The sequence below is a fragment of the Chelonoidis abingdonii genome, chromosome 1 (genome assembly GCF_003597395.2).
Source record: "Chelonoidis abingdonii isolate Lonesome George chromosome 1, CheloAbing_2.0, whole genome shotgun sequence".
NCBI classification, from domain to species: Eukaryota; Metazoa; Chordata; order Testudines; family Testudinidae; genus Chelonoidis; species Chelonoidis abingdonii.
The window spans coordinates 99,142,030-99,169,157 of NC_133769.1; the positions used below are offsets into that span (position 1 = coordinate 99,142,030).

Consider the following 27,128-nt stretch of genomic DNA (forward strand, 5'->3'; position numbering starts at 1 on the left):
ACGCAGACCCTCAGGCACCCACCAGATGGGGTGGATCCACAGCCCATTGCAGCCAATGGGAGTCTTTCCACTGACATCACTGGGCTCTGGGTCAGGCACATAAACAACCTTGGCAGATTTTGATTTTTGGCCATATAATTTTGACTGAAAAGATCAAGGTTTATTTTAAAGCATTTTTAATTTTCATCAATTTAAATGTTCACAAATGCAGGAAATTGGGAGTGGGGTCAGATCATTATTTAATGACAGCTGATGCTGCAATTCAAAAAGTTAAAGCTATATAAACTGTGAAAACACAATTTGTCAACATTGTGTCCCCAAATACACAAAATAAATATCCTTAAATCAACAGATTAGACCTGTTTTTACTGTCAATTTGCTAGTCCTTTTATAGAAAGCCCAATTCAAAAGTCTAAATCATTTAATAAGGTCTCAAGCAGCATTTTCTTACTTTGCCTATCTATACATTTTAATTATTATTTGATGGAAACATGTTCTCATTGATTTATGCAGGTACAGTAAAATCAGCATTTACTAATAAAAATCTAATCCTACCCATGGACATCCCCCAGACTCCTGAATACATGTTATCCTGAGAAGGCTTCCTAGGGGCTGATATGATTTTATTTCATTGTTTCTAGGTTACCGGTGTGTATGGCACTTCAGTATTGTTGGCTAGAGTAGGAACATGTGTACTTCTGCTTTATATTTCTGGGTCTAGTTATTTACCTCTAATACATTTTTAAAGGAAGAAAGCTATTAGTTTTACCCTCAGAGACACACAACAACCGCACTAATGTGTCTAATATTTTGAAACGCTCAACACTTCCCAGAAGATGAAACCTTTTCCTATTTGATATGGCAATAAAGAAAATAAGAGGGACTAGAATAAACGTCTTATGGGTTTTTGTTGGCAGCTGTTAGCTGTTGCTTTAAACTTATTCTTATTGTATGATTCCAACCTCCACCCCTTTGTAGGGTTGTGACCCTCCAGGACTGTCCCAGAGTCTCCAGGAATTAAAGATTAGTCTTTAATTAAAGATTATGCCCTGTGATGAAACCAACCAAAATTGGCAACCCTCCCCCCTTGCTTAAAGAAATGTGTTTAACAGCCCAGGCTAGGTGGGCTGCAGGGGGTCCTGTGGTGGATTCTGTGAGTGTCTGCGGGGGGGGGGGCGCGGGGACTGTGCCAGCTCCCAGCTGGGGGGGGGGGCTTCTGAGGGGTGTTTTGCTCCCCTGCTCGGCAGCAGCAGCAGCAGCTCTAGGGCGGGGTCTTCTCTCTTCCCCCCCTCACGCCCCTGGGCGGGAGAGGCAGCGCGCGTGGCAGGCAGCCCCGGCAGCAGGCTGCGCTCCCCGCCCGGCGCCGACAGGGTGCGGGGAAGGGCGAGGAGGGACCCGCGGGGGCAGAGTCAGTGACGTGCCCACCAGCCGGAGACACTCGGCGCAGCGCTGGTTCCGGCGGCACAAGGCAGCCGGGGGCTCCTCAGGCAGCGCCCGCTCTGCCTCGCGCTCTCCCTCCGGCCGCCATCCCGCCTTGTTCTCTGCTGGCCGGGGCGGGGCCCCCCTCGCAGCTGCCACCCTGAAGTTTCTGGCCGTGCTCCTGGCCGCAGGGATGCTCGCGTTCCTTGGTGCAATCATCTGCATCATCGCGAGCGTCCACCCTGCGGCCAGCCCCGCCGGAGCTCTCCGCGGTGCTGACAATGACTCCAGCGCCGCCGCCGACAAGGCGCCGGGCGCTCTCCACGGTGCTGGGCAGAGCTTCTCGGGCAGCCCGCAGGACTCCCTGCTGGAGCTGCTCTCCAGCAGCGCCCGGCCCCGCCAGCAGCAGCAGCAGCACCAGCCGCTCTTCAGCCGCTTCCTCTGCACGCCGCTGCCGGCCGAGTGCCCCTCCGACAGCCCCGCGGCGGGGGACGGCCCCGCGCCCGCCGAGGACCTCTTCTTGCTGCACGCCGCGGCCGAGCAGCTGAGGCAGACGGCGCTGCAGCAGAGGGACCAGATCCTGAGCGACTGGGAGACCATCCGCGAGCTGACGGGCAAGCTGAGCCAGTGCGAGAACGGGCTGGAGCTGAGCTTCCAGGACAGCGCCGCTCTCTGGGGCGGGCCCCGCAAAGACACCATGGGCGACCTGCCCTGGGACTCGCCTGCCATGGTCCAGGAGCTGGAGGATGCTGTCCGGTCGCTGAAAGACAGGATCGACAAGATAGAGGCAAGGCGTGAACCCCCTCCCCTCCCAGTCCCATCCCATCTCCCCTGCCGATCTCCCCTCTTCTCACTTCTCCCCTTCCTCCCCACTCTGTGCCCCTCAGCCTTTCAGCTCCTACCCCTGAGCCTCTCCTTCCCTGCTTTGCACGGCCCTCTCCGGGGTTTTCCTAGAGTGCCAGTGGCGGGGCTGGGGCGGGTAGTGTATTTGAATACTTTATGTAATTAAATCAGAAATGTAATGTACTCTGGTAAATCAGACCCAGCCTGGCAAGCCCTGACTGTTGGCTCTGGGAAGTATGTGTGTGTGTGTGTATATATAGGGTGGTGGTGGTGAAATGGGGACACAGTATAATAGATTGAATATATGTGTGTGTGTGTGTTTGATTCCTTGCCACCTTTTCTCTAGTTTCTCCCTACTCTTTGATGTGAGATTTCCTATGGTAAATAGCTTGCATTGAAATAAAATAAGTAGCTTTCATAGAATCCACAGGTGGAAATTATATATATATATACAGAGAGAGAGAGAGAGAGAAGAAATGGCTATTTCATGCCCTCCTCTCACACTTCCAGATGCCCCACCAATGTCAGATTGTTCCCCACAGAATATTCCCAGCCTAATTTTAATTGACTCTCAGGAGATGGGGCTTTCATCACTTCCCTTCAAAGACTCTTATGTAAAAGACCTTAGGACGTTTTATAGGTATCCATTGAAACATTTTGTAGACGTCTCTCTCCATAAATGGGGATGTGTATCTGTTTCAACTCCACCGTCAAGTTTATTTTGAATCCATGTCTCCATTCCCCACATGTCAATACTATTAATTACTCAGGGCTAGAGCAGGCCACCAGTGCTCCCACAGAGTAGCATCTCACTCTGCCCATAGTCCTATTGATGTGGGTGAGGGTAGTAGCATGGAGTTAGTCAGGCTAGATTCTGCTGCCTTCGCACATGATGAGTAGTTCCTTACTTATCAAGTTATGTCACTGATTGCAATGGGACTGCTTGCGGAGTAAGCCCTGTACTACTCACTGGGAGCAAGGTGGCAGAGTAGTACAGGAGTAAGCCCTGTACTACTCACTGGGAGCAAGGTGGCAATATTAATAACAATAATGAATATTGCTTACATAAGAAATAATGAATTATGAAAGTGAGGCCATGAACATTTTTGTTTACACTCAAGAAATGGCCCTGGGTCATTTTCTGCTTGCCTGCAGTGCTATTACTCTTCCTGTCCCTCCTTTGGGGTCACTGCCCAGGTTTCAGTCTCCAGTCTGGTTACAAGTGGATGAAAGTGAGCCTTACTTAAAACTTACAACAGCTGTTCCCTTTGGTGGGTAGGTGTGGGAGGGTCTGTGTGTGCAAACTGAATTCTCATTTTGTTAGTGGGAGATGGCACTCTCAGAGATGATATACACCTTTGCAAAGTGAGTTAAATGTCTCTTTTCTTTCTGGGATGCCCTCTGGCTAGATCTCGAGCTGGGAGATACTGATGGATTTGTGTACCTTCAAGGGGTGAAATCCTGGCCCCGCTGAAGTCCATGACTTTGGTGAGGTCAGGATTATACCAAGGTGTGTAGCATATTATCTGGATGCATTATGAGGAGATATGTTTCTTATAGTAAGTAAAGGGTTGCTCCTTCCCTGTGGAATGAGCATGGGTTTGCCACTCAACCCAAGGATCTCCCAAGATCTGTATGGATCTCAGAAGATCTGCCAAAGGCCAGGGACATTTGTATAGAAACCTGGATGTTGTGAGTGACTCCAGGGCCTACTGATCCCCCCATCTGGATCCCTGGCAAGGGATTCCTCACTCATTTCTATCTATGAATGAAAAGGGATCTCTCAGCATGGGAGAGTGATGTGGGGAGAATGAAAATTTAACCCAGGCTGATATCAGTGCCTGTCCAGACTCACCTCTCCACACCAAGGTCTCTCAACCCCTGGAGGGCTCTTAGTGGATTCGGGGGTGCGGGGGCAGAGGAAGAGTGTGCCATGAAAACAGCTCATCATCTTCCACACGGGAAGGAGGAGAGCTATATGTTGGGGGACTCCTATAAGCATAGAATCTAGAGATGGGTGGGCAGGGATGATCCCTCTCTCAGAGACACCATCATCAGGGATAACTTTCTGCATGCAAAAAAAACAGAAAAGGAGAGAAACACACTTAGGCACATACAGTGTGTGAGAGAGGCTGATACACGAACAGAGAGAAAGAGCTAACATAACACATGTAGCCACTCAGATTATCCATGCAACAGATGGGCAGAAAAACACAAGAAGAGACAGAGACAAACAAAGACACGGGGAGAGACAGATATGCAGGAAGATGGCTGGTGAGACGAAGAGAGAGGCAAGTGCACACACATAGGAAAAGACTATGAAACACGCATGGAATTACAGAGCCACACAGACATGCAGAGTGAGAACTAGTGAGCTCCCAGAGAACAACACGCACACAAAGGAGAGAAAGAGGCACACATAGGAACAGAGGGAAAGACTGTCACACGGTGCGAGACAGACACACCAAGGGACAAAGACACATATGCAAGGAGACAAAGATCCATCTAGAGAGAGAGTCAGACACACCATACCCATAGAAACCCCCCCGAATGGAGAGACACATGGGCAGAGGGTCAGAAAGATGCAAAGACTGAGTGAGAGAATCACAAACACAACTAGACACACACACACAGGGGTAGAGAGGAAAAGTCTCTCTCTCTCTCTCTCTCTCACACACACACACACACACACACACACGGACAGTACAATACACAAAAGCCCAGATGATGGGTGTACATTACATTTCATCTCATTGAGCATCATGAGATGACAAAGTGAATAATGTGATGCCCTTTAGTTTTACCATTATGTGCCATGACAGAAGTCACAATTCTTTGCCTCCAAAAAGCAGCTCTCCATTTCAGGAGATGGTGGGGTGTTGTATAATATATGAGCTATTTTGACCTGTTTCCCGTGATTTCAAATGGCAGTTGCAAGGGATGGTCTAGACAGTATTTGGTCCTGCCATGAGGGCAGGGGACCGGACTCGATGGCCTCTCGAGGTCCCTTCCAGTCCTAGAATCTCTGAATCTAAGAGGGGCAAGGTGAGGGGAGGTACTGTCATTGGAGCACCTTCCTTCTTCTGTTTCTTTATTTCTATTTGCACTGACATAGTAAAGAGGGGGAGACAGATATGTACACAGAGGGTCAAATTCTGCTCTCAGTTGCACCAGTGAAACTTGAATAGCTTCAGTGAGTTTACAAATGAAAGCAGCATTTGGCAGAGAGACACAAACATGTAAAAGTATCCACTTGACGATATGAGGTTAATATCAGTGCATCAAAGGATGGTGGCAAGTGGACCAAGAGTGTGCTCTGTATTGTATCTTCTGGGAGTCAAGAGTGTTTATACTTTGCAATAAATTCTCAGCACCTCACAGACCCAGGCCAAGGGATCAAGCAAGTGAGTAAATAGGATAGTATGTCACAGACAGGTTGGGATAAGTCTTCTTTGGTTTTAGCATGAAAAACATGTCAGTTAGAACTTACGGTGTGTGATGGTCCAACATAATATTAAACCCTAGAAGTCCAAGGTGGAGACAATCTCTTAGATTACATCTAATCTCCGTGCTGCAAGGCTGTCGCTTGTAGCGTACTATCCAGTTATTTGTCTGGTGCAGTACAAAATGTCAGAAGCTATTGAGCTTCTCCACTTTCCCTTGGGGAGGCTATTCCATATTCTGAGATTTCACTGTTCCTAGAGAACCCGCACAATAGGCTTGCACTTGGTCACACCAAATTAGGGTAACCAGACGTGCTGTTTTTAAAGGGACAGTCCTGTATTTAAGCCCTCCTGCAGGTGACCCAACTTTTTCTTAAAAATGGGCAAATTGTCCTGTATTTTCTGTCTCCCCCCTCCCTCATCAGTACTGGTGGGTCCTGTTGCTGGCCGGATTCTTGTTTGTCAGCCGCCCACCTACCAGCAGTGTGTGGGGGGGTCCAGTGGCTAACGATGGAGGTGGGTATGCAAAGCTAGTGGCGGGGCAAAGATGCAGCTCGTGGGGCCGGCTGCTCCCCCTGCTGGTCCATCAGCGCAGCCCCTGCTGCATGCCGGCTCTTAGCCAGCAGGGCCCTGCCACCCGTCCTGTTTCTGGCAGGCACTGGCTGTGCACTGTGAGCTGCAGTGGCTAGTAAGTGCAGGCAGGTGCCATGCGGTGGCTGGTTACATGTCACCTCTACTGCCAACCCATCGGCTCTTGACATGCTTCCCCTCTCACTGTCCTCTACCTGCTTTGCCCCTTCACCCTCCCAACCCCGCTGCTCCTCCATTTCCTTCCCAGCAGGACGCGTCCCACTCTCAGCGCTGTGTGGCGAACCAGCCCATGATCAGAGCGTTCAGCTTACCAGCAGCCTAGCAAGCAGGCTCCTTCCTTCCCCCAGTCCATCTGGCTGGGCTGGCACCCTGGGAAAGCCCAAAACCCTCTGGCCCAGGACACTGGCCAGGAGGAGCCAAGCCCTGCATGTGCCAAAGCCCTGCACAGCTCTGACACAGGGAAGCCTCTCTGCCCCTCAGCTAAACTCTGGATTGGCAGCAGGGGGAGGGGAAAAGCAATTTCCAGCCCTTTCATGCCCCGATCCTGCAGGCTCTACAGCAGCCCCCAGGGAAGGGGCTTACCGTCCTCTTCATCCCCTTCCCACCCCCCCACACCCCAAGGAGCGCGGACTATTCTGTCCCCCCAGGCACCCTCCTCTGCTGAGCCATCTCTCTCTGGCTGGGTTCACTGAAGCCCCTGCAGTCAGATTCCCTGAGTCCTGGTGCACAATGCATCCTTAGGGCTTAACCCCTTCCTGCCCGCACTGTAGTTGAGGGACAAGAGGCAGCTGGGTTATGTCGGTGGCCAGCAGCAGCCTGGAGATGTTAGCTGCCTTGACACTATGCGTGCAGGAAGGGACAAGCAACTTCCAGCCACATGGGAGGGGGTGAGGGTAGAGAAGAGCTCTGCAGAGACACAGGCCAGATCACCCCTTCCCCACTCCTCACCCTGCCTGCGGCTGGAAGCTGCTCCCATCACTGCCTTCCTGCACAGTGTGGAAAGGCTGCTGCTGGCCACATTCTGGTGCGAACCCTGGCAGAAATCTGGGGAGGGAGGCAGGTGACCCTGCATGCCCCCACCCCATCTGTTGCCTCGGGAAGACATGATGCCAGGTACCAGGACAGACAGGTCCATCTTGCGGGCCCAGCCAGGCATGGAGGGTGGAGAACACCAGGCAGGGAGGGTTGGGTCAGTTGGTCAGCCCCCCTCCCCCGTTTATGGGAGTGAGTGAAGGTCACCCCACCCCATGTGTGTGGAGGAGTAAGGGGGTAGGGGTACACGTCACCCCTCCCCGTGTGAACCCTAAAGTCTTAAAAGATAAAAAGGTAAATAAAAATAATCCAACTACACAGTATTTCTTTTTAACAGGGGCTCAGTCATCTTGATGTTAATTTGAACATTTGTACAATTGATTGCCATTGAACTCTCTTGAATACAATTAATTTTACCAGGTGTCCTGTATTCAGCATAGGGAAATATGGTCACCCTACACCTAATACAAGACAAAACATCCCATTATGAAGCAGAAAAATGATAATTTCTCTTGACACAGCTTGATTAGTCAGCCTCTAAAATACTGCATTCAATTTTTGGCACCAGATGCCAAGAAGAGGGCAGAGGAAGAGGAAGATGTCAGCAACTTGGAGGAAGCTACTAAAATTATTGGGGATGGGAATAATTGACCAAAGAAAGATTAAAAATGTTGAGTACATAACAGACCACAAGTATTTGAAAGGTGTTGCTTTTAAGGAGGGGGAGGAATTGTTCAGTGTGGGTGTCACTAGGAGCGATAGGATAGAACTGAGCAAAGGATAAACGTCACCTGAATCTTAAGAAACATTCCCTAAGGGCAAGATTTCTTAGCCTGTGGAACAGTCTCCCAAGGGAAGTAGTGGAAGCCCTAGCAAGTTGGCACTTTTAGATAGGATTCGATAAAGCACTAGAAAACAAACTGTATGGGGAATATTCTGCAGTAATTGGAGATGAGGAGGGTTAGCCTAATATGTCTCTTCTAATAGTGATTTGTATGTGTTTTCATCCAGACTGTGGTGCCGGGTTGTGTCTCTGCACCTCAGCTTCCAGTTTTATTTGCTTTCTGCTAAGGATTTTTTTAAAGATAAAAATTCTGTGTGGGGGGGATAAAGTGGGGGGAAAGGGTCAATTGGTGGGGATATGTCATGGCAAAAGTCTTTCTTTGGGACTGACAGTGCTCTTGGCACTGAATAAGGCATAGAAAAAGAGCTGTTCCCTGCCTTCAGGAGCTTAGTGTCAATAGACAGACAAAACCAAATGCACTGAGAGACTCATAGGAAGGTTTTGTCTTAGAGCATCTATCTGGTAACAAGCACATTAAGTGACAGTATTTTTATTGACATGGATTAACATTTGCAGGTTTTGCAAGAGAAGTGAGTTTTGGGAGGGATTTGAAAGACAATTATTAATATAATCTGAATGCTGTTAGTGTGGCTGTCAGTCATAACAGGATTTATTGGTGCTTCAAAAAACCCCTATTAAGTAGTTTCATTCTTATTTTTTTTTTTATGTGATTTAGCTGTGGTTAGACAGGCTGGCTTGATAATCCTGGAGGCTGGAATACCCTATCCACAAAGAACAGAGGCACAACTGACAGAAGCAGTAACACTTCCCAGGCACACCACCCTCAGCAACTGTGCACCCCGCTCGCTCTGGAGAGACCCTTACCAGCTGAGGGTGTCCTCGGGCCTTTCAGTCCCCAGCCCTCCTGCTGAGACTGCAGATGGAGAAGGGGAGAACAGCATCAGTTGTGTTGGATTTGTTTGTGGAATGTGGACACCTGTCCACTAGGGAACGGAATGGGTTACCTAACTCATTTCACATAGGCCATCAGACAGCCATTGTCAGATGGGAACAACTCTTCCGGCACTACCAACCTCAGACTAAATTCAGACTGATGCCTAGAGATAAAACCTTCTATAACCAATTCCTTAATCCCTCTAGCCATTCAGTCTGCCAAGCAACTCTTCCTTTCTTCTTCCTGTGCAGTATGTTTTTCTCATTTTCTCACGTTCTCTCCATGTCTCTGTAGACACACACACGCACCTATACGTGGACATATATTCTTGGCTTGCAAAGCCAGTGATGCCAGAGGCACCAGTTAAATTATTTTAATTTCAGCCCCAAACTTAAGAGAGAACAATTGACCTTAACTCAATTTGCTGCTTTCAGTTTGTGGAGCCTTCTCCACTCCTACACCCATCTGAGATGGGTAAATGAGGAAGGGAAACATACAGGCCAATCCAGAGTTTTATAAGGGAACTAATCCTTATTAAACCACAATACTATTCTACATTAATGACCCAGTAACTGCCATGTCATTGTTTTTAAACTGTGATGTTTTGTCCCATTACATAAATTACTAGCATACCTTTGTCTAAAGGAATCTGCTATGGAGAGAAACAGGAACGTCCATCCCATTTCAGTTCATGGCAAACCAGAGAGATTGGGCCTCTTATCAGGAAAAAAAGATCCTAAGTGGAAAAAGCCTATTATGTCACATCTGGTCCACTCTCCGCCCCCACCTCCACTGTAAGGTGGTTCTCTACAGTACGTCCCTTGTGGCTTTGTCTTGGTGAGTTTTTAATGACTTCAGCAGCAGGGCTTTCTACCTCTTTCCCTGGGAGACTGGTCCGCAGTCTGACAAGCCTCTCTGATAGGAATGGTTTCTTGTCGTTCATATGGAGCAAGTGTACTGAGGCAGTGCCCAGCCCCAGGCTGCAGAGAGGCTGTAGAAAGGCTGTGCTCAGGCTAATGCAGTCCTAAAGCTGCAGTAGAATCTGTGGCCATCTCCATGGGGGAGAGGAGGAAGTGAGGGTTGCGAGGGGTATTCCATGTAGGAGCAGAATCTCTTTTGCTATGTGAACGTACAGTGCCTAGCAGAATGGAGCCCTCATCTCAGCTGGAGCCTCTAGGTCCTACTGTAATAACAAGACTTCTCCAGCCCCATTTTTTCCACAAACCACTTCAATCCCACCTGCCCCCTGCATGCCAGTGTGCATGGGTCCCAACAAAGCTGAGCTCCCTTTATGGACCTCTGCTACACCCCCTTGCACAGTGGAACCACAGTGGTGTTCCTTCCAGAGGAGTCTCTGCAAAGACAGGAGGAGGACTGGTCCCATGGCTTCCAAACTGATGCAATCTAGATTGAGAGGTTTCCCATGAGCATACGGGGCATTCGTCCTTGGTCTTGTCCTCTTTATCTTAGCAGTTAAGGTGAACATATTGGAGGGAGGAGATAGGAGTGGGGAGATCATAACAAAAGCAGTGGGAACAGATTTTGTAATGCATTAGCTAAATGATCTCCTTATGTAAATGAAAGTGCATTTGCTTAACAGTGAATAAAATCCAGTCAAGTCCCAAATTCACAGACTCACAGATTGCCAAGGTGTTGGCTTCTCCCCCACCCCCACTCCAGACGTTGACATTTAACGTGACTAATATTAACTGGCAAATTTCAATCTTTTTGTTGGTTTGGCAGCACAAAAGCATAGCAAAGCCCCTGCTGCCCACCCCCTTGCTGCCTTCGCTATGGCAGATGGGAAGCGCTGAGCTCAATGAACAGCTTTTCAGAATTCGTTCCATACATTCCCTCCTCCCAAAAGGTCAGTGGTAAATAATGTCAGTTCAGCAGTTACAGCTTTGAAGTAATTTGGTTTGAGAGGAAAGGTGCTAGATTGGCAGGCCTGGAAACTGAAATCTCCATCACAGGCACAACTTAGCCAGCGGCAGTGAAAATTTCCAGCACAGTGATGTATCTCAATGCTGACTCTAGGGGAAGCCTTTAAGTTTGATGTGGGGAGTTCAGTCTCTATGGCCTTTTCATTCCTGGGCCTCTCTGGTGAGCTGGGCAATTAGCCCATGATGGGATGATGGCTTTGTGCTGTGAAAATCTGTGCCACTAGGAACGGGATTGAAACACCCTTCAGCTAATTCTGCACAAGCCACTGAACACATGTCAGGAGTATTTATTTCCTGGTCCACTGGCCTGGGACCAGACTGGAACTGCTGACCTGGAGGCGAAAGGCTGCGTGAACCATTCACCATCCAATCGTTTGGCAAATACATTTTTGTCTCTTCCCACAAAGAGTGAGGCTAATATGATCGTTCCAGGGAGAGCTGTAAATGATGTCCTCATACTCCAGAAACCTCCTGACTTACATCCCACCTGGGCCAAGCAGAATCCTTATAGGAATGGCCAGACAGATCCCACTAATCAATCCCAGCTGCTCCTTACCCTCTCCTAGGAGATGAGCTAATTCTGAGGAGCCTGTCCAAAAATCATGCTCCTTGCTGACAACCCCAGGCATGAGCCAAGTTTTGAGGTCCAGGGGCCCTTGCTGGCACCTTTCAACCTAGCACGAACCTTCCCATCTGCCTGACCCCACCAACTCCACATGAAAGATGATCAAGAGCAGAACTCTCTCTAACACTCCCAGGGACAAGCACATTCATCCAAAACCCCGACCAGCTTCTGAAGCCCTCTCTCCTTGCAGTGCCAAACTGACCCTCTCACAGCTTCTGAAATCTTCCCTCCTCATCCTCCAGAGACAAACCCTCTCCCAGCTGCCAAAACCTTACTCTCTGCTCCACAGTGACAGTTTCCACTGTCTCCTGCCCAGTTGCCAAGCCCTTACCACCCACCCCGATTTCTGTTACTTTCTGAAATTGTCTGGGGCTCCACAGGTCTAATTTTGCACCGGCTCCTGCTAGGTTGGTTGATGTTCTCTGCTAGGGAAATGGGATGACATTCCTACTGTCCCTTTCAGTCAGCACACAGGGAAAGTGGTGACAAGTGAATGCTCTGTGTGCAGACAGGTTATGCTGGCTCATCGTCCCATATGCTGACAGTGCCAGAGCCAACACTGCAATCTTGTTCTCCTCAGAGTGGATACAAGAGCATCTTTGTGGCCCATCGAGGAATCAGTGGAGTCAGGAGAGGGAGAGAGAGGAACAGATAAACTGAGATAGAGAGATCAATACAGAAAGAGAGAGAAAAGGTAGGGGAGAGAGACAAAAATAATTAGAGAATGTGGTATGAAGGGAGCTAGGGAAAGAGAGAAAAGTTTCAGAGAGAAATGGAGGAAGCTGCCAGAAGAAAGAAAAGATGTTACAGAGAAAGAAGGAAAAGGAAAAAAAGGCAGTCACAGGGAACGAGGAAAAAAAACCAAACTTTTATTGATCAGTGTAGGGCAGATTGTCATGATGATAACAACAGTGACAAGAGCTAGTTCTCTTTTCTGTTAACAGATAGAGCTGAACATGAAAACAGGGACATGGCATTTAAATCCAGAGCTAGAACAATCAAAGAGTGTAGCAGACAGTATCTCTGCAGCCTTTGTAACATCCAAGCATCCTAAATGGATTAGAAAAGCCCTCAAAATCCACAGCAACAGTAATAGTAAATAAATAAATAAAAGCTAAAACCAACAGGGCGCTCAAGTAAATAACCCCACCAAAACAAAGTAGGGTACCCCACACACCCACCTGATCATAAATTATTCCTCTCATGGACATGTAAATGACTCATTCAGCTTTCCCTCCTTTCCATCCATCCCCCTTCCCTGCTGTTCCTTTCCTCAGCTTTCTCTTCTCCTTTCCGTGTCTTTATCAATGTGTCATTTTGCCCCCACAAAAAGCACCATGTGCCCAATAGGGAGTATCTAGAAGTAATGGCACAAAATTGAGCAAAGGAGAAATGTGACTGGAGATCAGGAAATGTATTCCTAACAGTGAGAACTTCAAAGCCTGTAGAATAATCTCTCAAGGAAAGTGGTGGGAGCCCTGTTGTTTGGGACAATTAAAGCTAGAATGGAAATACCACCAGGGAATAGATTTTAGAAGACAATCCTGCATTGGCTGATGGCAGGGGGTGGAACTAGATAGCATAATAGATCTCTTTCATCTTTAATGCTTACAATTCTATGACTGTTATTGCAATTAAAGCATCTTTTGCCCTGAAGGAGGCCAGGATAGAGAAGTACTCAGCAGGCAGCTGACTAAAGAGAGAATTTACCCCCCTCTAACCATCACCTCTTTGCTGATGGAGCATTTTCTTGTTAATTCATCTGTATTCTAAAAGTATGTTCTATGCCTCATTTTACCCACAGTGGGGATGTTTTTTCCCTTGATAGAATAACACAAGAAGTGATGTAGTTTGTGATGTTTTTTAAAAATGATTATTATTCAAAAAGAGGTTCCGTTATCACTGGCTTAGCTAAAAAAGCCTGGCAGAAGCAGCTGATCTTCTCCCACCTACCAGGATGCTAGGAAGTCCATCTCTCTGCATGAGTCTTTGCCTGACAGTCCTGGAATTGTTGCTCTATTATTAATTCTATTATTATTATTATTATTAATGCAAAGAAGATGAGAAAGACAGATGTTCACCAGTAGCCCTCACTGCTTTTTCTCAGGAAATAGATGGTGTGGAATATGTCTTCCTGATCCTAGACCATCCCAGTTCACCATTCCAAAGAAAGGAGACACACCCAATACACTGAAGGGCAGGATTCCATCCTGATTTCTGATCTGAGAGGAGACAGATCTTTGACCTAGCAGGACAAGGCATAGCAAGACCTAGTGGTTGGAGAAGGAAGTCAGACAAATTTAGACTAGAAATAAGGTCCACATTTTTAACAGTGAGGATAATTAACCAGTGAATAAATTACCAAGGAGTGTGATGGATTCTCCATCACTTGAAGTCTCTAAATCAACACTGGATATCTTTCTCTCAAACGGAAGTTATGAGCTTGATTCAGGAATTACTGGGTGAGGTTCTCTGGCTTGTGTTTTGCAGGAGGTCATACTATTTCACCATGAAGGTTCCTCCTGGCCTTAAACTCAATGAATCTAATGATTGACTAAGGTGACCCACAAAACTTAATATTAAAGAGAGTGTGTGCCCCTTTTTTTTGCTTCTTTTAGATCATAGCTGGTTGGCAAATTTCTGACCAAACATTTTTTCATCAGAATTTGCTGATTCACTGAGTCAAAATGTTTTGCCAGGTAGGTTTCAAAACGGCCTCGTTTACCGTCAGATTGCCCCCTCCTGGCTCCTCAGCAGCCTGCCTGCTGGGCTGCCCAGGGCTGGAGACGCCAGTACTTCCTGGGTCTGCAGCTTCAGGATAGCTCACCAGACTGCCTTGGGGCTGGGAAGCCCGGGGCTTCCAGGGCCCATGGCTCCATGACATTACACTAGGCAGACTGCCCCGGGGTAGAGGCTTCATTTGCAAAGAATTTCAATATGTTGGGTTTTCATTCCTAATTGGAATGAAACCAGATGTCAAAGTATTGAAATCCTGTGTGAAAGGAGATTCCCTTTCTTCACCCAGCTCTATTGATAATGAATAAAGAAGGCCTGAAAGTGTATGTGAGAGAGGTTTCTGCTTGTTTGTTTACATCAAAAATTCAGGTCTTGTCTGCCCTGGAAAACTCTTGAACTAGTGACTTCACACAGCCAGTAGAGAGGAGAAGGAGAGTTTAGTAAGACTGTTTAAAAACCCTTTAGACCAGCCCATCAGCTGAAGAGCTGGCTGTATAATTTTAGTTTGTTTATCTGGACACCTACATCACTCCTATGACTAATGAAGATTTTGAGGAAGGAACATCCTCGTTAAAGCTTCAACACCACCCAATACTTCAGTCAAGATCTGAGAGCTCACAACATACATGATCTGAGACCCGCAAGAGCTCCTGCACCAAAGCCTGGAAGGGAGGCAGAGAATGCCAAACACTGATCTCCCTTTGAGGGGGAAAATGCCCCTGTGTGGATTAACTACAGGAAGGGACTGTTCTAGGCACCACTAACTGAAGAGAGCAGGAGTGAGGAAATGTAATGTGTACCTGAGGACACTAGTGAGAGCTTAGGGAAGAGCTGGTAGGAGGAGAAGGAGGTGGAGGCGCTGTTCCATTTGTATAGGTTTGCTTGAATGGGGTCCACTTTAACCCTACAGCCTGTTTGCTTATTTCAATCAAATTACACAGAGCTGCTTTGTTTTAAATTTCCTGATGTGCTAATGAGTTCTTTTGTTGCTGCTTAGCTTGAATAGCTCTTATTCCAAGTCTGTGATTCCCTTAGTAGTTACCTTTGTTGCCAGCAGTGGGAAGGCTGCATGCAAGACATTCCCAGATAGGGTCTCCTACCAGTTTAAACCTTCTGGTTAGACTCCCAGACAGGGGGCATCTCAGGGTTCCCTACCCACTCTGAACTCTGGGGTACAGATGTGGGGACCCACATGAAAGTCCCCTAAGCTTATATTCCACCAGCTTAGGTTAAAACTTCCCTAAGGCACAAATTCCTTTCCTTGTCCTTGGACGGTATTGCTGCCACCACCAAATGATTTAAATAAACATTCAGGGAGGGGTCACTTGGATCCCTATCCCTCCCAAAATATCCCCCCAAGCTCCTTCACTACCTTTCCTGGGAAGGCTTGAGAATAATATACCAACCGTTAGATTAACAAAGTGAGCACAGACCAAATCCCTGGTTTATAGGACACTGAAAATCAATCAGGTTCTTAAAAGAAGAATTTTATTTAAAAAAAAAAAAGTAAAAGCATCACACCTGCAAAATCAGGATGGAAGATAACTTTACAGGATAAATAAAAAGATTTAAAACCCAGAGGATTCCCCTCAGATTCTGCTTTCCAGTTACAAAACAGACAATACCAGTTGTTCCCAGCTAGGAAACAGCAAGTGCTGCTGGCAGTAATAATAGGAATCAGTCAGAAATCTACTTTTGCTGGCATTTGCAGAAGCTTCTAGGCTGTGAAATTACAGGAAGTCACCACCCTGTCATAGTTTCTAATGAAGCAAAGCAGGAAATGGAGAATTTTCTCTGGATCCCTTTCTTAGCCCACACAGTAGTGAGGTGCCTGTTGGCAGTGCAGTCTGGGCTCAGATCAAGCCAGTTTGCAGTAGAACTGCCTGAAGGCCCATCAGTTTCCTTAACATCTAAGCAGGGTGAAAGGAAAATAGCTTGTTTAAAAGTTTTTTTCTGTTGATGACAAATGGATTTTTGAACAGTGTGAAAAATGTGTTTGAAATGGTTCCAGTTTTCCCACTAAAGAATTTAAAGGAAAAGAATTATTCTAAGTCATTTGGTTGATGAAGTTGAAAATTCCGCACACACACACAAATTAAAACAAATTCATTTCATTCAAAATATGTATGGAAAATAAATCCCTTTTTTTTCAACCAGCTCTTCACTGAAACGCCCATTGAACATTAAAATTCAACTTCTAGACTTTAGGGCTGTGGAAGAGACCTTCAGAACATAGACCCAGTGCAGTCTGGAGTGAAATAATAATAATACTATTTATAGGGAGGTGGTGTGGACTAGTGGTTAGAGCACTGGACAGTGACTCGGGAGATCTGGGTTCTATTTCCAGCTCTGCTGTTGGCCTGCTCGGTGACTTGGGTAAGTCTCTGTGCCTCCATTTCCCCATCTGTAAAATGGAGACAGTTACGTAAAGTGCTTTGAGATCTACTGATGAAGAGCGTTAGACATTGCTGCTGCTGCTGTGTTGCAAATGCTGCCCCAATCCTGTCGACACTGATGGTCTTAAGTACAGTGGAGCTAATTGCTGTGGGTTCTGCTGTGTGTTAGGTGGGTGGAAGGCAGGCATGTATGGTGACCCTATGTCAAGGTAGAGATGCAGTGAAGTAGCCTGCAGATGCAAAGGAATTGTCAGACCTTCTACCCCAGCATCTCATCTTTGACCACCAGCAGCAGCAGATGCTTCAGAGGAAGGTGCAGGAACCCCATAGATTCACCACGGCATGCCCAGGGGGTCTCATACTCTATCACAGCCCTGCAGAGGAACAGCTTTGGCCCAACCCACCACGTGGTGTGTACAGAGATTCCTTTTCCATTCCCTTCTGCTCATTGATCCTATACACAAAGCAGACTTTTGGTCTTGAGAGTGGCATTAAGAGCTCCTGTTCCGGTCACTGCAGGGTTAATTCTAACCCTTAAGATGTCAGTTTCAGTTATGAACTCTTTCATGTCTTGTCCTTTCATCAGACCTCTAGCTACTCTGAGATTATGGGTGGAGTTGGGGATTTTTGGTGGGGCGTGGGTAAGGGTTTCACCACTCCCTCTACCATAACCTAGCCCCAGTCAAACCTCTGAGCACAGCAACAAGAGCTAGCAGAGGGCCTGGGATAATGGAGCCTGTTTTATTGTGAGGAAAAGATTTGCTTGGGCATTAGAATTATCCCCCAAATTTTTCCAAAAGGGCCAAAGGATCCTCAGCTGGACAAGCCACTGGAGAGGGGCAGAAGCAACATTGCTGTAACGTCTCACTAGAGACAGGAGGAAGGGAATTTCATGTAATGCTTCATTGGAGGTGGGTGGAAAGTACTCAAGTTAATATCCCAGCTGGTCAGTTAATGGTGTTTTGTGTCCTTCCTTTCTCTAGCCCAGGTCTGTATCAGGAATTATCAACTGAGAGATGTCTCAGTAAGGAAGGTTTTCCCAAGCATCAATACTTCTTGCAAATCCAACTCTAAAAGAGGCAGGAGACTTTGATGGAAAAGCAGGACAGAGGTACATGTGTATAAAAACAGACCAATACGCCATAGGCAGGGCAGGCAGGCAGAGATGGATTGGTTACATGTAAACAGACAAACTAGGTGGGTGAGGAAACTGTGCTCCAGATGCCTGGAAAGAGAGCAGGAGACAGAGACAGTGTTTGATCTTTGAGGTCAGTTCCCCTGCCCCTGGCACGTTTTCCTTCCTCGCCTGCCACTTTGAGCCAATACCAGCACTCACCTGAGCTGGTTGCACTCCCAAATGCCCTCTCCCCAAGTCATTAACTAAGCAGTGATTATCCAGAAGCCTTGAGTGCCATGACCTCATCTCAGGCCAGCTCTGGGGGGCAAAGGCTGAGCATCACAGCTGTTCTTTCCCCCCCGACCCCGCATCTTAGGAGAGCCTGAGCTTAACATAGCGGGAGAGGTACACAGGGGAAATGAAAGAAGGTTGTTTCTCTGGGGGAAGATAATTGGAGATAGCATGAGGCAGTTCCTCAATTCCACATGGGCAGGAGGAGGGCTGGAACAGAAAGAGGGTGGAAGGTGACCACAGTTAGCCACACACACATACAGAAACCCCGGCCCTGGAATAAGTAGCCTTGAGAGGATTTGTGAAGCCCAGCACAAAGGGAGGCAGAGAGTGTAAGCTAGTCCAGGAAAGAGCTGATATTTGAGGGGGAACACATCCCGGCAGCAGCCACCTCACCTTCCCCACGCTGGCGTTAAGAGCAGGAGGCGTGTGGGATGGTGTCGAGCACTGACTCCCACAGCACCATCTGCCATCACCAAACTGGTTACATAGAGGAGGCAGCACATTTTAGGCTAAGACAATACCTTTCCTTCGCAAACATCACCTGGAGGTGGGTGGGTTTCTCTGGCTGAGCTGACCCCTTCTGCCAGAATGGGCAGGGTCATAGACAAACGCTGTGCAGCAGGGCCTCCAAAGGGCAACACCTTTTCATTCAGCTCTCCCCTCTCACCCCGGCTTCCACCACCACTGGGTAATACCCTACCCTTCTCCCAGCTGGCCTGGTGTCCACAAGGAGCCTTCAGGATGATGGTTGCATCTTTTGAAAGTGCTGTAACGTCTTGGGATATCACTCAGTGTTCCTGACCAGGATTTTGCAATAGCCAAAGCAGAACCTGCCTCAATGAGTCCCGTGCAGGTTATACTCTGTGCCTGGTCCGTGGGGAGGTAGGACTTTGGGAGTTTGGAGTGTGGACACTTGTGCAGCACAGGCATGATCTGTAAATCTCAGTGCTGGGATTTAAATTCCCAGTAACCAGAGAGACACTGTAGGTGTGGCCACTACACCCCAAGTTTCTGTTATACAAGTTAATACACACTCTGGTGGGGAGCTTTACCAGCTGGGGCCTTCTCTCCTGTCACAGGTCCTCCCCCCACTTTGCCATGTACTACCTGCTGTGACCTCACACACAAACACAGAGAGAGCAGCGACTGAGCTGAGCTAAGAGGATTACAGCACCACTTTGTGATGTTACAATGACAGTCGCCTGAAATTCGGAGATGAGACCGGCAGGGAGGGGACCTCTGATCTTTCGTTGCTCAGCCCCAGCCATCATTATAGACTCAGAGCCTTTAAGGTCAGAAGGGACCATTGCTAGTCAGACCACCTGCATATCGCAGGCCACAGAATATCGCCCACCCACTCGTGTGATAGATCCCCTAACCTCTGGCTGAGTTACTGGAGTCCTCAAATCATGATTTAAAGACTTCAAGTTACAGCGAATTCACCATTTATACCAGTTTAAACCAGCGAGTGACCCATGCCCCGCACTGAAGAGGAAGGTGAAAAAAACCCCCAGAGTCTCTGCCAATCTGACCCCAGAGAAAATTCCTTCCTGATCCCAGATATGATGATTTGTTGGACCCTGAGCATGTGGGCAACACCCACCAGCCAGACACCTGGGAAAGAATTCTCTGAAGTAATTTAGAGCCCTTCCCATCTAGTGTCCAATGACTGGCCATTGGGAAAATCCTCACAAAATTTCCAGTCACAGCCCCCTGGTCTCCTGAGAAAGTCTGTCCAGGGAGAGAACAGATGTCCATGGAAGTCCCTTTCTCTATTCAACCACAAGATAACAGGGAAGGATCATGAAGTGTAACCAGTAGACATGCTTAATGTCGGAGATGTTTGTACTGAAACTAATGGAGTCTCTTAAAGGTGAAGTTCAAATTTAGATGGAGGCTCACATGAAGACTGAGGGCGTTAAAGACCAACCACTTTGACTTGGAAGTCCAATGCTTTATCTCCAGGTGTCTCTGAAGTGATGGCGCAGGGTAATTTGCTTTCATCCTTGTGGTTATGTTTATCCCTGATTTTTGTCTTTCTTCCTTTCCCTCTCCCCTCCCCGTTCTCCACCTCTCTTCCTGAGTGCAGCAGGAGCTCCCAGCACGAGCCAACATCTCCACCTCCTCCTCCCCTGTGCTGACCCGAGATGTGCTCCACACCAAGATGGAGGAGCTAGAGGAGCAGCTTCTCTCCAAGATACTGTCTCTGGAGAAAGAACGCTCCTCCGTTACCAGCAACAATGGCCAGCAGCAACAAGAGGTGGAGAAGGAGCTGAGCGTTCTCCAGAGCCGGGTTTCTGAGTTGGAACAGGGTCAGTACTGGTAGGGGAGAGTCTGATTAAACCATAATCTGCCCCTGGATGATTCAAAAAATTCTACCCCCCACATCTGCCATCTATGCACATGTGGGTGCCTCACTGTTCCTAATCAGGAGGAAGGGTAGACGCTTTGGGCTAGAGATGAAATACTGTGTCACTCTAATGATTATTTATCAGTGTACAAATAAGTGGAAACACAGCCTGTGGCCTAAGGAGACTACAATCTAACCTGGACTTGGGTCAGGTTCAAATGTAGGGCACAGAGTCTGTAGGGCCAGACATGGAGCGGTGAGGGTGTTCTTTCAAATCTCTGCTAGGCACGGTGCTCACTGGGCTATTGCTGCTGGGCCTGTCTGATTGTACCAGGCCCTTTCAATGCTGGCAGTGGTTGTTAACAGTTGCAGCCGAGTTGGTGCTGTATATGGGGGCAGGATAGTGCTGAGCTGCAGGTGCTGCCAGTGGCCCTTGTCAGCAAGGGTTCTATGCTGTAGGTTGATTTTAGTGTTGGATTGGTTTAATTCTCAGTGTTTCTATGTGGGATGGTCCCTCTGCAGCTCCCACTGTTACTCACCTGTAGCCCTGTTTCTTTCCCCCCTCTCCTTTGTTCACTCAAGAGCACCCAGGAGCACCAGACTTTAACCCTCCAAATGCCTACAAGGTGACCATCCCCGTACGGACCAACTACATGTACGCGCGCATGAAGAAGAGCCTGCCGGAGCTTTTCGCCTTCACAGTCTGTATGTGGCTGAAGTCCAAGGCCTCCTCAGGGCTGGGCACTCCTTTCTCCTATTCTGCCCCCGGGCAAGCCAACGAGATTGTGCTGATGGAGTGGGAACACAGCCCCATGGAGCTGCTCATCAACGATAAGGTCAGGAGGGATTAAAGCCTCTGAGCTGGGAGCATAAGCGTGTATGTCACCCTTTCCTGTGTGTGTGTGGGGAGGACCCTCCTCCCAGTGATGGGGATTACCTCCATGCTTCCCTTTGTCCTGGAGAGGGAAGAGGCATGTCTACCAGACCCTGTTGTTTCTAACTCAGACATCTTATCTACCTACCTCTGGTCTTCCCTCCTCCCTCCCCCTCCCCCTTCCTACCTCTCCCTTCCTCTCTTATTTGCCTCCTTTCTTTTTCTCCTCTCTCCACCTCCTTTCTCCTGAGGGGATCCTCATCTTTCCAGGCACAGTCCTGAGGATCTATCCCCCCCACCTAACATCTCCCATTCCCCTGTGCACTATCCCTGAATGTCAGGCTGCTGCATGTCAGAGCCAGTGGGAGAAGGTCTGTGCAGGACTCCTGACCTGCTGCTGCATGTGACTGCTGGAAGTAATTGTCCCACAACATCCCAAGGGTGCACTGTGGGTTTTAAGGCAGCCCCATGACATGCCTGGTTTGGTTTTGGGGTTTTTTTTAAGGTTGCCGAGCTGCCCCTGAATCTGAAGGATGGGACATGGCACCACATCTGTATCGCTTGGACCACCCGGGATGGCATATGGTGGGCGTATGAGGATGGTGAGCAGCGTGGGTCCAGTGAGAACCTGGCCGCCTGGCATCCCATCAAACCCAACGGGGTGATAATCCTGGGCCAGGAGCAGGTGGGTTGCAGTTGCTGCATCATCTTGGGGAACAAGTAACCTGGTGTTCTGGGGAACATGCACAGCCTTTGTGGTATTTGTAAGCCTCAAAAGCAGAAAACTAGTGTCCCCTTTAGCACTCTCCTTGGACTGCAGCTACCACCCTATTTGGAGCTGGTCAGACCAGCTACTCAGCTGATCAGAGGGACCATTGTTGACTGATGCAGTGTCCACCTCCCGCAGCCTCTCCTCAGGGGTGGTGATGGGGTGGGGGCTGAGCATACTGCCTGTGTCAGCCCTACACAGCAAGAGCCTGGGTTCTCTTTGGAATCCCCTCCCTGATTGCTTCCAGGCCAAAGCTCAGTTATAGCCCCCAGATGGTTGTAGAGCACCTGGGAGTTTGGGTGGGAGTTCGCCTGGCAGCCATTGTCAGCTGGGTGTGTTTACAGTAACAGCACCCCTACGGATCACACACACAGCCTGGGAAGAGGGATCCCCAGAAGAGAAATCTGAGGTAGTCAGGAATAGTGCAGTGGCCATATTCATTCATTGTATTCGCTCTACCCTTGTCTATCTCTCTCTGACTTTCTCTTCATGTTTCTCTCTCTTTCATTTGTTCACTCTTGCCATTTAATCTCCTTTGTTTTTTCTCCGTTTCTGTCTGTTTCTTCTTTTTCCCCTCTCTATTTCACCTTTTCTCTCCTCTCACTTTTCCTTTCTCTTCTTCTCTCTTTCTCTCCCCCTTGTTTCCTTTGTCTGTCTCTCATTCACTGTCTTCCCCCTCACTTTCTATCTTTTCCCTGTTAATGAGCTGATACCCCTCATCCTCAATGTGCTGGTGCAGGATACGCTGGGCGGGCGATTTGACGCGACCCAGGCCTTCGTCGGTGAGATAGCTCAGTTCAACATATGGGACCATATCCTGACACCCACCGAGATCCTGGGCCTGGCCAACTGCACCTCCCACCTGCAAGGCAACGTGATCCAGTGGGACGACGAACTAGTGGAGGTCCTTGGGGGCGCCACCAAGTGGAGCTTCGAGATATGTGAGGAGAGGATGAAGGCATGAGAAGCCCCCCCACCCCCACCCATGGAAAGGAGCATGACAGCACCTAAGGAATGAGGTGTCGGGGATCCCCTTTTTCCCAAATAGAAACATCTTGAGTTCTGAATCCACTTGGAGAGGGAGGTGGGAGGGGCAAGAAAACCATCTGAACTCAAAGAAATTTGATGCTGTTTGTTTTATTGTGCCAGTTAAGGCCTATTTGACAGGTAACAAGTGAGTGGCAAGGTTCTCCACCAACCATCCATACAATGGCACCACCAGGGGGCCATGCTGGTGTGGGGATGGGGGAGCCTTAGGTACACTGAGAACTCCCGAGCCAACATTTCTCCTCTCCTCACATCCTGTTGCCAGTCTGGCGTGGGTACTGTGTGGAACTGCAAAGGCCATAGAGCCTAGCTTGGGGGGCACTGGTCCTGGGAAAACTACTGGCTGATTGGGAATACCCAAGCTAATATTTCTCTGGTCACTCCATGTTCCACTGGGAGTGTCACAGTGATAAACTCTCCTCCAAATATTAGCTCCATAGTCCTGCCAGCTGAGATTCCCCTTGGATTCCTCCCGTCTCCTATAGCTACCAACACCTGAGTTCCACAGAGGACTCACCAGGTTTTGTTCATTTCCTCTTGCCACAACTGGGCCAAACTCATCCTGGGTAGAACTTAATGTTTTAAGGCTGAGTTTCTCACAGCTGCCTAGGGGCATTTACATGCTCAAATCCAGTGATTCTCAAACTTTTGTACTGGTGATCCCTTTCATACAGCAAGCCTCTGAGTGCAACCCCCCTTATAAATTAAAAACACTTTTTTATATATTTAACACCATTATAAATGCTGGAGGCAAAGCAGGGTTTAGGGTGGAGGCTGACAGCTCGCAGTCCTCCTTGTAATAACCTCACGACCCCCTGACAGGTCCTGACCGCCAGTTTGAGAACCCCTGCTCAAATCCCATTTAATTTGAGCTTCGACATCCTGTAGACAGATTTGAGAAACTCAGACTTAATATTCACTACATGAAAAAGTCTTGTAGCCTCTGAACGATGGGAGACAAGAACAAGCCCCTGATCCATTCTCAAAAGCTGTCCCATTTCTGTTTCCTTTCTTAAAATAGGATTGTTCATTCCCTCCACTTCTCCCACGTCCCTTTTAAATCACCTGAAAGGAAGACTGTCAACACAAAACTCACAGGGCCAGATTCATTCCACTGTCCCAGGTGCTGGTGGAGAGCTCACAGGGGGAGGAAGTCAGCCTAAAACAGGAGGGAGGGTGATGCAAGGAACTCCTTGCTTGGGATAAATCCAGTCTCAGAAGTGAATGGTGCTGTGTAGGGGAAGGGTGAAAGCAAGACTGGGTAACAGCTGGTGTAGCTTCAGTGTGCAGGAGCTGCGGGCAGACTGTGTGGACCCCCGCATCCACACCCCGCCGTGAAGCACGCAATGGGGGCACTAACTGCCTTCTCCTGGAGGTGCGCTCTCCCCTCAGCCTGGTACAATTTGCAACTGCCTGCGGATGCAGGGGGTAAATCTGTCCCACAGACTTAAAACAAAAGCCCTAACTGTGTTATGCCTGCTAGCCCCTCCTAGTACTGAAGCCTACAGAGTTAGAACTTGCAAAGGGCTTGCATACCCCAGAAAGTTTTGCTGGTTTAACTGTACCAGTATAGTTAAAGTAGCAAACAAAACAAACTAACCCCGACTGTAGTGTGGATGCAGTTATACTGGTATCAAAATACTTATACTGGTTTGGCGTATTCTGGTTCAGGAAGCAGAATAAGCTATTCTTGTATACGGCACTTTACACTGGTACAAATATAACTATTTTGGTTAAAAAAAAAAATCACACCCATCCCCATGCAACATTGATGTCCTGTAAAACTTTTAAATGTAGACCAGGCCTTTGACTGGGATTTGCAAAGGAGCCTAGGGGAGCCAAGCACTCAGCTCTCATTGAAATTCAATGGGATTTGGGCACATAACTCCTTTAGGCTCTTCTGCAAATCCCAGCCTGATTGCCTTATCCTTATGGATGCAATTTGTTTGCTTTTTGCATGTCACTGAGCTGGGACCACAAAACAAGCCTAGTCAGTTTCATTTTCTGCTTTAGTTAGTTTCACTTCCTAATTCCCATACCCTAGCCTGATGCTGTTGTGTTTGGATTTTCAATAGGCCAGTCCTCCTTGAAAAGCATTGTTTTTTGCCCCAATGCCCTGACATTTGTCGTAGTTGATTTTGTTAGGCCATGCTTTTACCACACTTAAATGCAGGGCCTAAAGCTACTTGACAGCATTGCCTTCAACCTATTACTGTCCCTACCCATCAACCCCCTCCAATCCCAGTCAATCAAATATGTCTTACATCTTCTCGGAAAGCAGGTAGTTACAACCAATAGGAGGGGTGGCAAAACTAATGCCAACTTTACTGATATGTTCTTTTTGTATAGCTATATTTATATAATATGACTCAAACTCTCATCAGCAAACTCTTTTTATTCCTAAGAATACAGTAAATGCAAACACACACACACATTTATACTATATAGGGAGTGGTGATAGCCACATGAAAGATGCATTTATCAGGCACTGTTGGGTTCCTCCCCTGCACTCTGCCCAATAAGCCATCTCCATTAGAAATACTCCTAACATTCCAAACCTCTGAAGTGATTTAAACAGCTGCCTTTAAAAACCAGCCAACCTGCCAAGAAATGTTCCCTAAGTCTCCCTGCTCTAGAATGTTCCCCTCACCAAAATTACAAAGCTGGAGGCTCAGGATGCCCACCCATGGACAAGGGCCAATATCTTGGGACACACCAAAGTTAAAATCCGATGCTTTTGCCACTGTCAAGGAGTTTTTGTTTCCAACTCTAATAGATCAGGAGGTAGCTTGGCCTCAAAATCATGGTGTGACGGTGGATTAGAAAGGCCTTTTAGAGGTTTTAAAAAAGCACAAGTTGATCTTTCCCTCTGGGCTGTAAAAAAGTAGATGGAAACAGCATAGGAGCTTTCTCTGCTCTGGGGTAGAGGGACAGGGGAGCTGGGAGCCGCACCATTTGCTCAAAGCAGAGAGAGAAAGGGGAGTGCTCCCTCTGCTTTTAGCAGGAGGGATGGAACTGTGTTCTGTCTTTTACTTTCACCCTGCCTTTGAGTCGTGTACAGTAAGACTCCTGGTATGCAGGGAAGAGGGATACAAGGTAGTTCCAATAATGTTGTTAAAACCTCTCCACCATTTCTTAAAGCATTTTTCTGTGGCCTAAACAGACTCTCTGATGAGGTGGGGTGATCTGAGTGTTCTGTTTGTACTGAATTAGGATGACCTGAATAACTCACTCAGAGCTGTGCCACCCAGGAATAATATGGTCATCCCATGCTGATCCCGCCTCTCTACCACACCAACATGCATTCTCTTTCTGTGCTATATATTTCATCTACTGTGTGTATGGAGAGATTGAGCCAGATTAAACTCTGGTTTATGTTAAAGCAGCTCCATTGTAGTCAACTGAGTTTCATTTGCACCAGGTCCAAATCTGATTGGCTGTAGCATAGAACCTGGTGTGTTCTTTCTGAGCCAATCAGAATGCAGCTTTTCAAAGCTGGGATTGCCACTGGGTGGTGTGTTCCTTTGCTCAGCCTTCTTTCCCTGTGCAGGGATTTGGGGTGGGCATGTCCTACTTGCAGCCAGGACAGGGAAGCATGCAGACAAAAAGCAAACAATGATCACAGTTCTTTCCCCCTAAAACAAGTTCAGGGCCTGATTCTTCTCTCTCAGGCACCAGCCTGATGTAACTCCACTGACTTGACTGAAGTTGCTTTAGATTGTCACTGGTATAGTGAGAGATGAATCAGATCCTTTGGGGTGTGAAGGCTTCTTCTTGTATTTTATCTGACCCTGAACACTTAGATGCGGAGTCAGTAACCAGCTGTTCCCCTCTCTGCTGCTGCAAAGGCCTCAGTTACAGCCCTCGGTGGGAAAAAGCAAAGCAAGCCATTACACCCTGGTCTCAGGGT

At 47.9% G+C, this 27,128-nt stretch overlaps 1 protein-coding gene across 1 annotated transcript; it reads left to right on the forward strand.

The window, feature by feature from the left end:
• Positions 1-1,417: 1,417 nt before the first annotated feature.
• On the forward strand, positions 1,418-23,174 carry NPTXR (neuronal pentraxin receptor). The gene is made up of 5 exons (XM_075068204.1): positions 1,418-2,206; positions 20,268-20,490; positions 21,111-21,364; positions 21,908-22,087; positions 22,911-23,174. The coding sequence occupies exons 1-5, from the start codon at positions 1,613-1,615 to the stop codon at positions 23,133-23,135; spliced, it is 1,476 nt and encodes a 491-aa protein (XP_074924305.1). The 5' UTR covers positions 1,418-1,612; the 3' UTR covers positions 23,136-23,174.
• Positions 23,175-27,128: the final 3,954 nt, after the last annotated feature.